Below are 12427 nucleotides of genomic sequence, written 5' to 3'. Positions count from 1 at the left end.
AGACCAACATGGATTGTATTAAGTATTAAAACTGTTTGGATATATCTTCCAGATTTTTTCATTAAATATTGTTTTCAAAACGTTACTTTAGAATTTCCAGACATTCTATTACGGTACTGTCGTTTCAGAAATTACTTCTGTTCAATTTGTAATGATGGCTCAGAAATATCATTTGAAAGACAACCAAAATATTTATTTACACATATGGAACCCCAGGTGCCTTCTACATAGAACATCTTCCCCTCTTGATTGACCCAAGTTCCTTTTAAGCCTCCACGTGACACTATGCTGATTCCAAGCATTCAGGGCTTTCCCCTCTAAACCAAAGCAAAACACAAACAAAATGCAGGAGAAATGGTGGGGCAGCTACTGGCAAGAATCCATGTGGATGCTCAGTTTGCAGCCAATCCACAGAACTAATGCCTGAGTTTCATTTCTCTCTCTGCCTTTCAGCCCTTCAAAGGCTTTTTTTATTTATAAGACATAATTGCTGAGCCATGGGGTGGGGGGCAAGAGTCCCAACAAGTAATCACTCATGTGCCATGCAAAAAAGGTGAAGAGGTCAGGGTGGTAACAGTAGAGAATGGCATGAGGACAGGGTGTGCACATGCCATCCCCATGCACCGCCACCAAATTTCTTTTGCTTCCACAGGGGGGCACTAATTTTCCTGCCCCTGTATGGAAGCTGCCAAAGAAAAAGTTTGCCTTGAACTTCTTTGCAAAACTGCTGCATGATTCATCATTGTCTTGCATGATTATATGAATGTAAGAGTAAATGTCACTACTGATAGCCTGTCATTCAATTTTTAACCATCAGCATTGAAAAACTCTTTGAAAAGATATTTTATTGCCTTGTTCAGTGAAGATGACATAAGAAATAACTCTACTCTTCCTAAGAAACATGTTTGTTGCAACTGTAGCATAAGGAAGATTTGGCCATAAATTTTGACGGCACCTGAGGAATCAGGGGGAAAAACAGGTTCAATTTCCCTTCCCACAATTATGAAGGGCCATGTATAATTTGGCACAATCCCATTCCAACAGCCTGTCCAATACTATTAAAGTTTATATGAAAGCAATTCTCCCAACAAAATGTACCTGAACATCTTTGAATGCATGTGCATGCATTCATACACATCCTAAATACAGTTTGCACTTTCATGTGTAATCAAAGAACAATGCTGAATAAACATGAAGTGAAACAACAAAGACTTGTAATTTGAGAGCACTTTGTTTACTAAATTATGAAAGCTTTCTGGACACAGATTTACCTAAAACCAATGTAAATAATTTATCCATCTCTAACCTTTCTTCTATTAAACATCCCAGAAAAACACACACACACACACACACACACACACTAGAAACCTAAACTAATTACATAGGAAACAAGTTGTTTTAAGCGAATGAATGTTTTTCTAATGAAGAGTTCTAGACATCGCTACCTTTATCTTTTGTTTGCCATTTTTAAATCCTCAATTAATATTGTACACCATTTGCCCTGACTTAGATAGCCCAGGGAAACCTGATATCAGATCTTGGAAACTAAGCAGCACTGACCCTGGCAAGTACTTGGATGGGAGATGTCCAAGGAATACCAGGGACAGGAGACAGGGTCAGGCAATAGCGAGCCTCCTCTCCGAACATCCAGACCCCACTAGGGTTGCTGCACAGTTTTAATCTAAAGATTTGGTTTTAAGTATGATATTTCTGAATGTAAATTTTTATATTGTGATTTTATATTGTAGTGACCAATGGCCACATACAATAAAACCATTCATTCACCAGGGTTGCCAGAAGTAAACCATGACTTGCAGGCATGCAGATACACAAACCCTGCCCCCCCCATATACATACATACATACATAGAGGGAGAGAAAAATTCCAGATAAAAACTGATTTAACTCATTCTACTTGTCAAATAAAACAGAGCACTACAGTTCTATAAAGAATAGTTGACATAGCATAATCAAATACAGTCTATATCAAAACTGTCTGAGAATAGTTGCTGATCTGCATGAGAATCCTTGAAAAAAATTTGTGACAACCTCCTTCACCCTCCACCCTGCATAAAATATATATTAAATTGACAGGCAGACAATGCTTTTTAGAAGCACTGTATAACTTCAGCAAGGCCTTGCAAACAGTGCTTGGGGACCAAAAACCAGTATGTAACTAGTCAAAAATTTTAAAATTTATTGCTAACATTCAGCCATCTTTCCTGTTCCTGCCCATAAGATACAATTTTATGCATGTATTAACATGCACACACTCTCCCTCTATTGAAAATACTAACACAGATGAGCATATAAACGGGAAACATACTCATGATACAAGTCTGCGGCTATTGCACAGAAAGTTTATCAATAAAATTAACTTACCTTCTTCTAGGCACACAGGTTTATCACTTGGCTTCCAGCTCAGAGAGCCATTAGAATGTCTCACACAAAGTTTTTTAGGTGGACCCTTAAGCCTGTATCCTTCTTGGCAATGGAACCGGACTACTGAACTTTCAAAGAAAACACCTGCACCATACACCTTATATCCATGTTCTGGAAATCCAGGATCAGCACAAGCATGGAGGACATCAAAACCTACAATGAAGACATTTAAAAATATATGTTTATTCACATGAATCAGAACAAATTAAAGTGTTATGTTGGTTTCAGAAAAGGAAACACAACACGAACAAGTTTAGGTCACATTTTCTCGGACAATGAACATACTCATGATAAGATTCCCATGAAGGCTAAAACAGATGTGATGCTGGGCATTCAATATCAAACAATAGCAAAAATACTTTAAAACATTGAATTAATTTATATTATTTTAATTGTCTGTGAGCCACCTTGAGCACTTTTGGTGGAAAGAGTGGATTAGAAATGATTAAAATGAATGTCTGGAGCTTTCAGGCTTTTAAAACATAAGTAATAGATGAGTGGAAACTCAGTGCAGAATGGCACCGCAGAGTAGACTTTGTGTCTAGCACCATTCCCTCCAGTGTGAAACAGGCAGCCATATGCTCTGCTACAGCAAACCTATATATGCACTTTGTATGTTGCCTGTATGTTTGATCCTAAAGGGCAAGTAGCAGCTCCTGTTTCAGGGCTAGTTCAGCAACGAATACTTCCCTCCACCTCTTTGCCACAAACTCTGTGTGCACACACAATCTCTGCTTTTGAGCTCTAGAGGAAGAGTTCTTACTGTTACAAACCAACGGCACCTTAGGTAGAAGGCCAGGACACATTTTAGAGGATGGCAAATTCCACAAATTTGGTATCCTGGAGGGTAAATGAAAATAAATTAAAGAAATAAAGGAAAATACCCATGCATAACATGCTTCCCATCTGATCCTCTGCTAGCAGAGACAGAGTGGGTAATGGTGCCTTCAAAATGAGATTTTTTAGAGCACCTGATCCTAATTAACAAGAGATTTTATAATTACAATCAGGTGGTCTTCATAATAAGGAAAAAGATTGTATTATACTGCATGCTATGCTTGGTTTCTTCATGTGATTCTTCTCATCTTTGTGAGCCAACACTATTTTGGTGAGAAAGATCTTATGCATTTACCAAAATGATTATGTTTACTACAGTGTTTTGGACAAGAGCTTTTCCCAGATTCTGTTTGGCTCCTGAGGAATGTACAATTGTCAAACAAATTAATTTACAGTATATATGGGTTTTTTGTGACTTCCAAGATTGGGCTGCATGTGCATTGCTATAGAAGAAGAAGATGATGATGATATTGGATTTATATCCCGCTCTCCACTCCGAAGAGTCTCAGAGCGGCTCACAATCTCCTTTACCTTCCCCCCCCCCACAACAGACACCCTGTGAGGTGGGTGGGGCTGAGAGGGCTCTCACAGCAGCTGCCCTTTCAAGGACAGCTCTGCCAGAGCTATGGCTGACCAAAGGCCATTCCAGCAGGTGCAAGTGGAGGAGTGGAGAATCAAACCCGGTTCTCCCAGATAAGAGTTGACACACTTAACCACTACACCAAACTGGCTCTCCTATAGGTTGCTCTAGGTAGGACACATGGCAACAACATACAATGTACTGTGTACACCCACACCTTATTTATATCCCCCTTTTGTCTCTTGTGGAGACCAAAATGTTGTGGGAACAGTTAGGTCTTTTGTGCACCACACCCAAGGAAAAACACCTGGCTGTAAAGGCGCCATGATAAGCTGTATATAGTTTACTTTCTTCTTCCGCAATTATTAGCCATGCACAAAAGACAGGGTCAAAGTATGCCTGCATAAGGATATGGTGAACAATTGGCGTCGGTAATAGGTAGAATGTGAACCTTCCGCATCGGCCAGGATAGGCTGGAAGGACAGAGAGGGGTGTAGTGTCGCAAGCCTTAAATTGAGCTTAAACTTCAGAGACCGCACCCTGGGTGCCTTCTCTCCATGCCTGCAGACATGTATTCCGAATAAAACTTGCTTGCTGCTGACCTCTGTGTCTTGGCATTTTCTTGGTGAGATGAAAATGATCCATAACAACTTGGTGTCAGAAGTGGGATAGTGTTCTTTTAGACGGGGGGGGGGGGGGTCCCACTGAGGATCTGCGGCTTTGCCCTTCATTGACCCACTGGTGGGAGAATGTGAGTTCTTTTGCTTGAGGAGGGCCCCTGGTACCCCCCATTGGAACCAGCCTCGGCGATTTGCTTGCCTTCCTTGCCATGGGGTCAAGAACCCATATTGCGGCAGCAGCAACCAAGTTGCTGGGGAGGAATTGAGGAGAGGCCTCGACAGATTCCTGGTAAGTACTTTTGGTGAAACTAGAACACCATAGGTATACAATGGGTAACAAGGCTTCAAAGACGTTAGGGAAAAAGGGTCTTGTGGGGGACGCCCCGTCTGGACGGAAACAGATAGAGATTCCTAAGAATAGTCCCTTGGGACAAATCTGTACCCAATGGGAAATCACTGGAGGGGCCAGTGGACTGTCGAAAGAGGAAATGGTTCATCTTTCTACCCAGGGTTGGCCAAATCTTCCGTTAATTTCAGGACATAGGTGGCCAAGAAGATAGATGGGTTAACAAACAAGACGGTTTTAGAATTAGTAAATGAGGCCCAGAAAGTGATGGTGAGAAGGGAAGAGGAAAAAGAGAAGAAAAAAGTTAGCCTTATGGTACAGACTGTGAAAGAAGTGGTAGGAGCTGAAGGAAAAAGGCATGGTAGGAACAAGGGAAGGAGAGACGGGTATAAGGGAAGGGGAACAGGCAGAGAGATCAGATTTGGAGAAAACCGACCAAGGGACGGAAGGAACCAGGGGCGGGACCCAAGTAGACCCCCCCCCCCCGAGAGATGTCTGCGCCCTGTGTAGACAGACCGGACATTGGAAACGGGAGTGCCCCAAGAGAAGAGGAGGAGACCGGCAGGCTGCCTATATCCAGGCCCTTCGATACAAGGATTCAGAATAGGGGTGTCAAGGGCTACTGTTTAATGGTCCAACCTCCACAGAGCCCATGATAACTTTGGAGGTGGGGCCTGAAAGGGAGCTAATAACCTTCTTGGTAGATTCAGGGGCGGGGATGTCAACATTATCAGTCAAAATAAAGGGAATGAGGGAAACAAAGGGAAGGCTGAGGGTCATTGGGGTGACGGGCCCTAAACCAGAGGTACCCGTCTTGGCGCCCCTAAAAGTGTCTCTGCCTCAGCGGTCGGGTGATTTATTCCATGATTTTCTAAGGATGCCCCAGAGTGGAATTAGCTTATTGGGAAGGGATTTACGGGGAAAACTCGGAATGTGGACTGGGATGGTAGGGGACAGGTGTGTAGTATTTCAAGGGATGTTATGGGAAGAAGACATTCAGGGTATTGACCCTCGTGTCTGGGCAGCTCCAGGAAATCCTGGACTCTTACATATCGCACCAATCACTGTGACACTAAAATACCCTAAGGTAGTGCAAGTTCAGCAGTACCCAATATCACGTGAGGCCGAGGAAGGGTTGAAACCAGTGAATGCAGAATTATTACAGGATGATCTGATTGAGGAATCGGTTTCCTCCTACAGTACTCCCATCCTGCCAGTTAAGAAAGTAGATGGGACTTATAGAATGGTCCAGGATTTAAGAGAAATTAATAAGATAGTAGCCCCAAGGGCCTCCATTGTCCCTGATCCCTACACCATCCTCAACAGTATCCCTGAAGACCACAGAGTATATACAGTAATAGATTTGAAATTGGCTTTCTTTTGTGTGCCCCTAGTAGAAGCCACCAGACCCCTGTTTGCCTTCCAATGGCCACACACCCATACGGGAATTGTAACCCGCTTTCAATGGTGTGTATTCCCCCAGAGATACACAGAGTTTCCCACAGTATTTGGGGAAATACTAACACAAATATTGAAAGAATGGCAGCCCCCTTCAAGGGTCGCCCTGACGCAATATGTGGATGATCTTTTGATAAGTCAATTTTTTTTAGTCAATTAATTGATGATTGATTATTTATAATATATTTATATATATATTTATATTTATATGTTGATTTATATATAACTATATTTATAAATTTTAGCACATTAATTAGGAAGGTGGGAGGGAGTACTTATTTATTTATTAATTGTGCTGAATTGATTAAATTTGCAAATTTCTTATTAATTGATTAGAAGGGAGATCGGACCGGGTTATTAAATTGATTAAATTAAGATATAATTAGTGAGTTGGCAGCTAAGAACAGGAAGGGCTGGTAAGGGGGGTGTAAATTAAACGACAGGTAGGGACAAAGTGGGAGATCAATTGTGAGAGGTTATACTGAGAGCTGTCCAGGCAAGTGCGGATGTCTGCCCAAGAGATTCCAGTGCTCCTGGGGAGGGGAAGATATGACGGTGGGAATAGACAGACATATAAGGGAAGGAGACAGAGACAAAATAGTGCTCGGCCACCTTCCAGTCTACTTCCCATCCCAACGGTGGTAGGTAGTGGGACCAAGAGGAAATGCTCGTCTCCGTCACTGGTGTTATGCAACGCCAGGTCCATCAACAACAAGACCTCGACCCTCAAGGAGTTTCTACTCCAACAGGATGTGGACCTGGCTTGCGTGACTGAGACCTGGGTACGGGACGGAGAGACATAATAATAATAATAACTTTATTTTTATATCCCGCCCTCCCCCGCCGAAGCAGGCTCAGGGCGGCTAACAGACATGGGGATCCCATGATTCATAAAACAATGTAAACAATTTAAACATATCAATTGCATAATAGATTTTTAAAATAGATAAAATGTATAAAATGGGTGCTAGTAGAGACAGTAGCTCTCTCCCAGATGACCCCCCCAGGTTACTCGGTCTTTCACCAGTCACGGAATAACGGGCGGGGGGGGAGGGGTAGCGCTGTTCATACGGGAGGGTTACTCCTTTCGGGCTCTCCCGGCCCCAAAGATCGATGGCTTTGAATGTGCTGGCCTGACGTGGGATGTTGGAGAGGGGTTGGTGATCTGGCTGGTGTACCGTCCGCCCAACGCACCAGCCAGCGCCTTACCATCACTATTGGAGGCAGTGGCGGGCTGGGCATTGGAGTTCCCGGGGCTTATGGTCCTGGGTGACTTCAATGTCCATGCCGACGACACGGCCTCCACTCAGGCGATGGACCTAGTGTCTACCATGGCGACACTGGGGCTCTCTCAATTTGTCACAACTCCCACGCATCAAGCCGGGCACACATTAGACCTGATCTTTGCATCCGGGATTTTGGTGAACGATATCGCAGCTGAAGCGGTTCCATGGTCGGATCACCTAGCCCTTAAGGCCCGTGTGGAGACGTCGCCCCAACCCTGTATGGGCGGAGAGCCTATTTTGGCTTGCCCCCGGGGCTTGATGGACCCGGAACGGTTCCAAACAGCCCTGAGGGATCCCTGGCCCACTGGCAATTCCCTCGATGACCTGGTGGAAGTCTGGCAGGACCAGCTTTCCAGGGCTATCAATGAAATTGCACCTCGGCACCCTCTGCGCCCTCGTAAGAGGCTGGCCCCATGGTATACCTTGGAATTACGCCAGCTGAAACAAGGGCTCAGACGACTAGAGAGACGGTGGAGGCACACTCAGGACGAAACGACGAGAACATCCTACAGAACGCTTATGAGGTCTTATGAGATGGCAGTCAAGGCTGCAAAGAAAGAATACTTTGCAGCCAAGATTGCATCTGCAAAATCGCGCCCAGCACAATTGTTTAGAGTAATTGGAGATCTTGTAACACTGCCACAAGGCAAACCAAATATTAGAGAATTAGAGATAGGCTGTGAGGCATTTGCGAAATATTTTGCAGATAAAATCTCGTCGCTCCGCCAAGACCTGCCTATCACATTAGATACAGTAAGTGAAACTGAGGCTCCGCGCCTGTCTTCAGATTTAATACTGGACCACTTCGACCCGCTCAGCCTGGAGGAAGTCAATGGAGTTCTCTCTGCTGCTCGCCCAACAACGTGTGATTTGGACCCTTGCCCCTCTTGGCTGATTAAATCTTGCCAGAGGGAGCTTAGATGTCCTCTACGGGACATCATAAATAGATCCCTCCTAGAGGGGCATTTCCCAATGCCCCTGAAAGAGGCCTTGGTCCGCCCCCTCTTGAAAAAATCTACAGCAGACCCGGCCGAATCGGCAAACTACTGACCGGTGTCCAATTTACCATTTTTAGGTAAAATTATCGAGAGGGCAGTGGCGCTGCAGCTACAGAGATTTCTAGATGACGCTTCCGTCCTGGACCCGTGCCAGTCTGGCTTCCGGCCGGGTCACGGGACGGAGACAGTCCTGGTCGCCTTGGTGGATGACCTCCAGCGGCAACTGGATTGAGGCGGTGTTATTAGATTTGTCGGCTGCATTTGATACAGTCGACCATCAGTTGCTGATCCGCCGCCTCACCAACATAGGGGTAGAGGGGCTGGCCTTACAATGGCTTTCCTCCTTCCTCATGGGTCGGGGACAGAGGGTGGCGATTGGGGGTGAGCGATCCCAGAGGCGCACACTAGACTGTGGGGTGCCCCAGGGAGCAGTTCTCTCCCCGATGTTATTCAACATCTATATGCGCCCCCTCGCCCAGATTGCCCGGAGATTTGGGCTGGGTTGCCATCAATATGCAGATGACACCCAGCTCTATTTACTAATGGACGGCCGGCCCGCCTCCGCCCCGGGGAACCTGGACCAGGCTTTGCAGGCTGTTGCAACGTGGCTTAGACTGAGTGGGCTGAAGTTGAACCCAGCGAAGACAGAGGTTCTCCATGTGGGTCGTGGTACTCTGGGGAAGGAAATATCTCTCCCGGCCTTTGACGGGGTGCCTCTGAAGACGGCGCAACGGGTAAAGAGCCTGGGTGTTTTACTGGAGCCTTCATTATCAATGGAGGCCCAGATAACGGCCACTGCCAAGTCAGCATTTTTTCATCTGAGGCGGGCGAGGCAGTTGGCTCCTTTCCTAGAGCGGCAGGACCTAGCAATGGTGATCCATGCGACGGTCACCTCAAGACTGGACTACTGTAACGCTCTCTACATGGGGCTGCCTCTGTAGCGGACCCGGGAACTGCAGCTAGTGCAGAATGCAGCAGCCAGGCTGCTACTTGGTCTCCCAAGATGGGAGCATATACGGCCGGGGCTACGCGGACTGCACTGGCTGCCGATTGTATACCGGATCCAGTACAAAGTGCTGGTCATAACCTTTAAAGCCCTATATGGCCAAGGACCGACCTACCTGAGGGACCGTCTCTCCCCATATGAGCCCCAGGGAGCGCTGAGGTCAGTAGGCAAAAACAGACTGAATATCCCTGGGCCAAAAGAAGTTAAACTTCAAAGCACCCGCACCCGGGCCTTTTCAGCCGCGGCCCCACAACTCTGGAATCAGCTCCCAGAGGAGGTGCGGGCCCTGCGGAGCTTAGACCAGTTCCGCAGGGCCTGCAAGACCACCCTCTTCAAACAGGCGTTCACCAATGACTGAGCTAATGTTTACTGCTAAATTAATAATGTTTATCGCCAATGTTAGTTTTAGGAATGTTTTGATTACTGATTGATTGGTTTTAATGTGAACTTAATGTTTTATTATTGTACTGTTTCACTTTTAAATGTTGTTAGCCGCCCTGAGCCTGCTCCGGCGGGGGAGGGCGGGATATAAATAAAATTTTACATTAGATTTTACATTACATAAGTGGGGAGAAGGTGGAGGAGGTCCGAGAGGGCTTGGTGAGTCGTCTGAATTTTCTGGCCCAAAAGGGGTTGAGGGTAATAAAGAAGAAAGTTCTGCCAAAAGCAGGTGAAGTATGTGGGAAGTTTAACCTAACCAACTGTTGCCTGCAAATAGATGATAATGGAAAAGCAATAGAGCAAATTACTGATAGGATCAGAAGTCTGGCCCACGTGCCCATCCAGACCTGGACAGGGGTCCTGAATACTGGAGGGTGGCTAGGCGGCCTATTCAGAAACTGGAAACAGGTCCAATGATGGGTTTATTGATTTTGGGAGGATTAATCATGTTACCCTGTTTAGTCCCGCTAATTCGATCCATAGTATCCAATGCTGTAGAAGCTGCTATTGGCAAGCAAGATCTCGCTAGACTTTTACATTTACAAGCCATAAGACAGATCCATCAATATTCCCTCTTGGGAAAGGAAGAGGGAGTGAAACCCGATGGAAGAGAGTATGGGACAATAATGATAGAGATAGAGAATAAATAAGTGGTGACCAAAAGAGATGAACGAAAAAGAAAAAGGGGGATTGTTGTGGGAACAGTTAGGTCTTTTGTGCAGCACACCCAAGGGAAAATAACTGGCCGTAAAAGTGCCATGATAAGCTGTATATAGTTTATTTCCTCCTTCCGCAATTATTAGCCATGCGCAAAAGACAGGGTCAAGGTATGCCCGTATACGGATATGGTGAACAATCGGTGTCAGTGATAGGCTGAATGTGAGCCTTCCGCATCGGCCAGAATAGGCTGGAGGGACAGAGAGGGGTGTAGCGTCGTGAGCCTTAAATTGAGCTGTGTTGCAACACAGACTTCAGAGACCGCACCCAGGGTGCCTTCTCTCCATGCCTGCAGACATATATTCTGAATAAAACTTGCTTGCTGCTGACCTCCGTGTCTTGGCGTTTTCTTGGTGAGACGAAAACGATCCATAACAAAAAGCACCTTATCACCAACACTCCCTCTAAGCTGTGGAGTCTTTTGAGCAAATATTCTACTTCATGAGCTACTGGCATTAACGTTGTGAGCTGCTGCATAAATTAGTTTGCTCTGGGGCCATTTTTCCTGAGCTAAGACAAAAATGTGTGAGGCAGAGGCTAAAAAACTGATCTAGCTCACAGTAACTCCGTTTAGAGGGAACACTGTTTATCACATAATTCTCCCCTCTTCCAACTATTAAAATCAGAGTCAACATAAGCCAAATTGTGGCATGACTGGGGAAGGCAATGGCAAACCACCCCGTAAAAAGTCTGCCGTGAAAACGTTGTGAAAGCAACATCACCCCAGAGTCAGAAACGATTGGTGCTTGCACAGGGGACCTTTACTTTCCTACCTAGCAAAACTTCCCAGATTCTTCTTCCTCTTGTGTTCTTTTCTTTATCAGTTAGATTCTGGTATCCCCAAAGCATGGATAAAAGTTGGTAGCTGCACTGCTTCTTACCAGGACCCAAAACGAAATCCATGTAATATCTTTTATTGCATTCAATTAAAATCCATTTTGTCCATCTGGTCTATGCAAACGTAACTTGGTGCAGAGATGCCATTGATTTAATTGAACATTATATCCTGCAATAGCTATCCAGTGACAGGTGTACCAGGTGAGGAGGAAGTTATGATCTTACTCTCCCCACCCACATGGGAAAGAGAACTGGAGGGGGAAGTGTAATCTAAAACAGGGCAAGAGTGTAAGGAGTCAGTGTCATGTTTCACCTAACACTTGTATCCATTACATGAATTATGCAGAGACCACCTCTGAATTGAAGCAACTGCTGTAATTAAACTCATTTGAACATATAGTTTACATAGCCACTTTACAAGAAAAGAAAAGAAAAACTATCAAGATGAGGCTTCAAACCAAATATACACTGGAAAAACAACTTCACAACTGGCACAGCAGGGGGCAAGCAATGCTTGTAGGAGGCAGACCTGGAAAATAAAGCTATCAAATTCTGACTTTAGTGTTTTGATTTTGAATAAGAAGTGGCTCACCATTTCCTGCACACTAAGCATCATACTTCCAATTGGGACACACTGAAAATCTCTTTTAAAAGACATAATTCACAGTATTGCAGCATTTAGAACATTTTTCTCAGTAAACTTCTATATTCCCTGTTGCATCCTATTTAGAGTGGGATGTTAGTTTTTAAAAAAACTCCAAATGTAAAAAGATACAGAGCAATTTAATTTTAGCAGATTTTCCTTTCAGATTGATATTCCAGTAAAACAAACACAATGGAATATATGGCAGAATCTGTAA

General features: G+C 44.8%; 1 protein-coding gene across 3 annotated transcripts in view; it reads right to left on the bottom strand.

The window, feature by feature from the left end:
• The window catches only part of SUSD4 (sushi domain containing 4), a 203029-nt gene that overhangs the window by 80154 nt on the left and 110448 nt on the right, over nt 1-12427 (bottom strand). For all 3 annotated transcript variants that reach the window (XM_060246075.1, XM_060246081.1, XM_060246083.1), the window contains one exon: nt 2382-2594. In XM_060246075.1, the coding sequence (XP_060102058.1) occupies nt 2382-2594 (213 nt within the window). The remainder of the gene's footprint in view (nt 1-2381; nt 2595-12427) is intronic.

Source organism: Heteronotia binoei, chromosome 1 (assembly GCF_032191835.1).
Source record: "Heteronotia binoei isolate CCM8104 ecotype False Entrance Well chromosome 1, APGP_CSIRO_Hbin_v1, whole genome shotgun sequence".
Lineage (NCBI taxonomy): Eukaryota > Metazoa > Chordata > Lepidosauria > Squamata > Gekkonidae > Heteronotia > Heteronotia binoei.
Note: the sequence above shows the minus strand (reverse complement) of the source record. Positions and strands in the feature narration are given on the sequence as shown.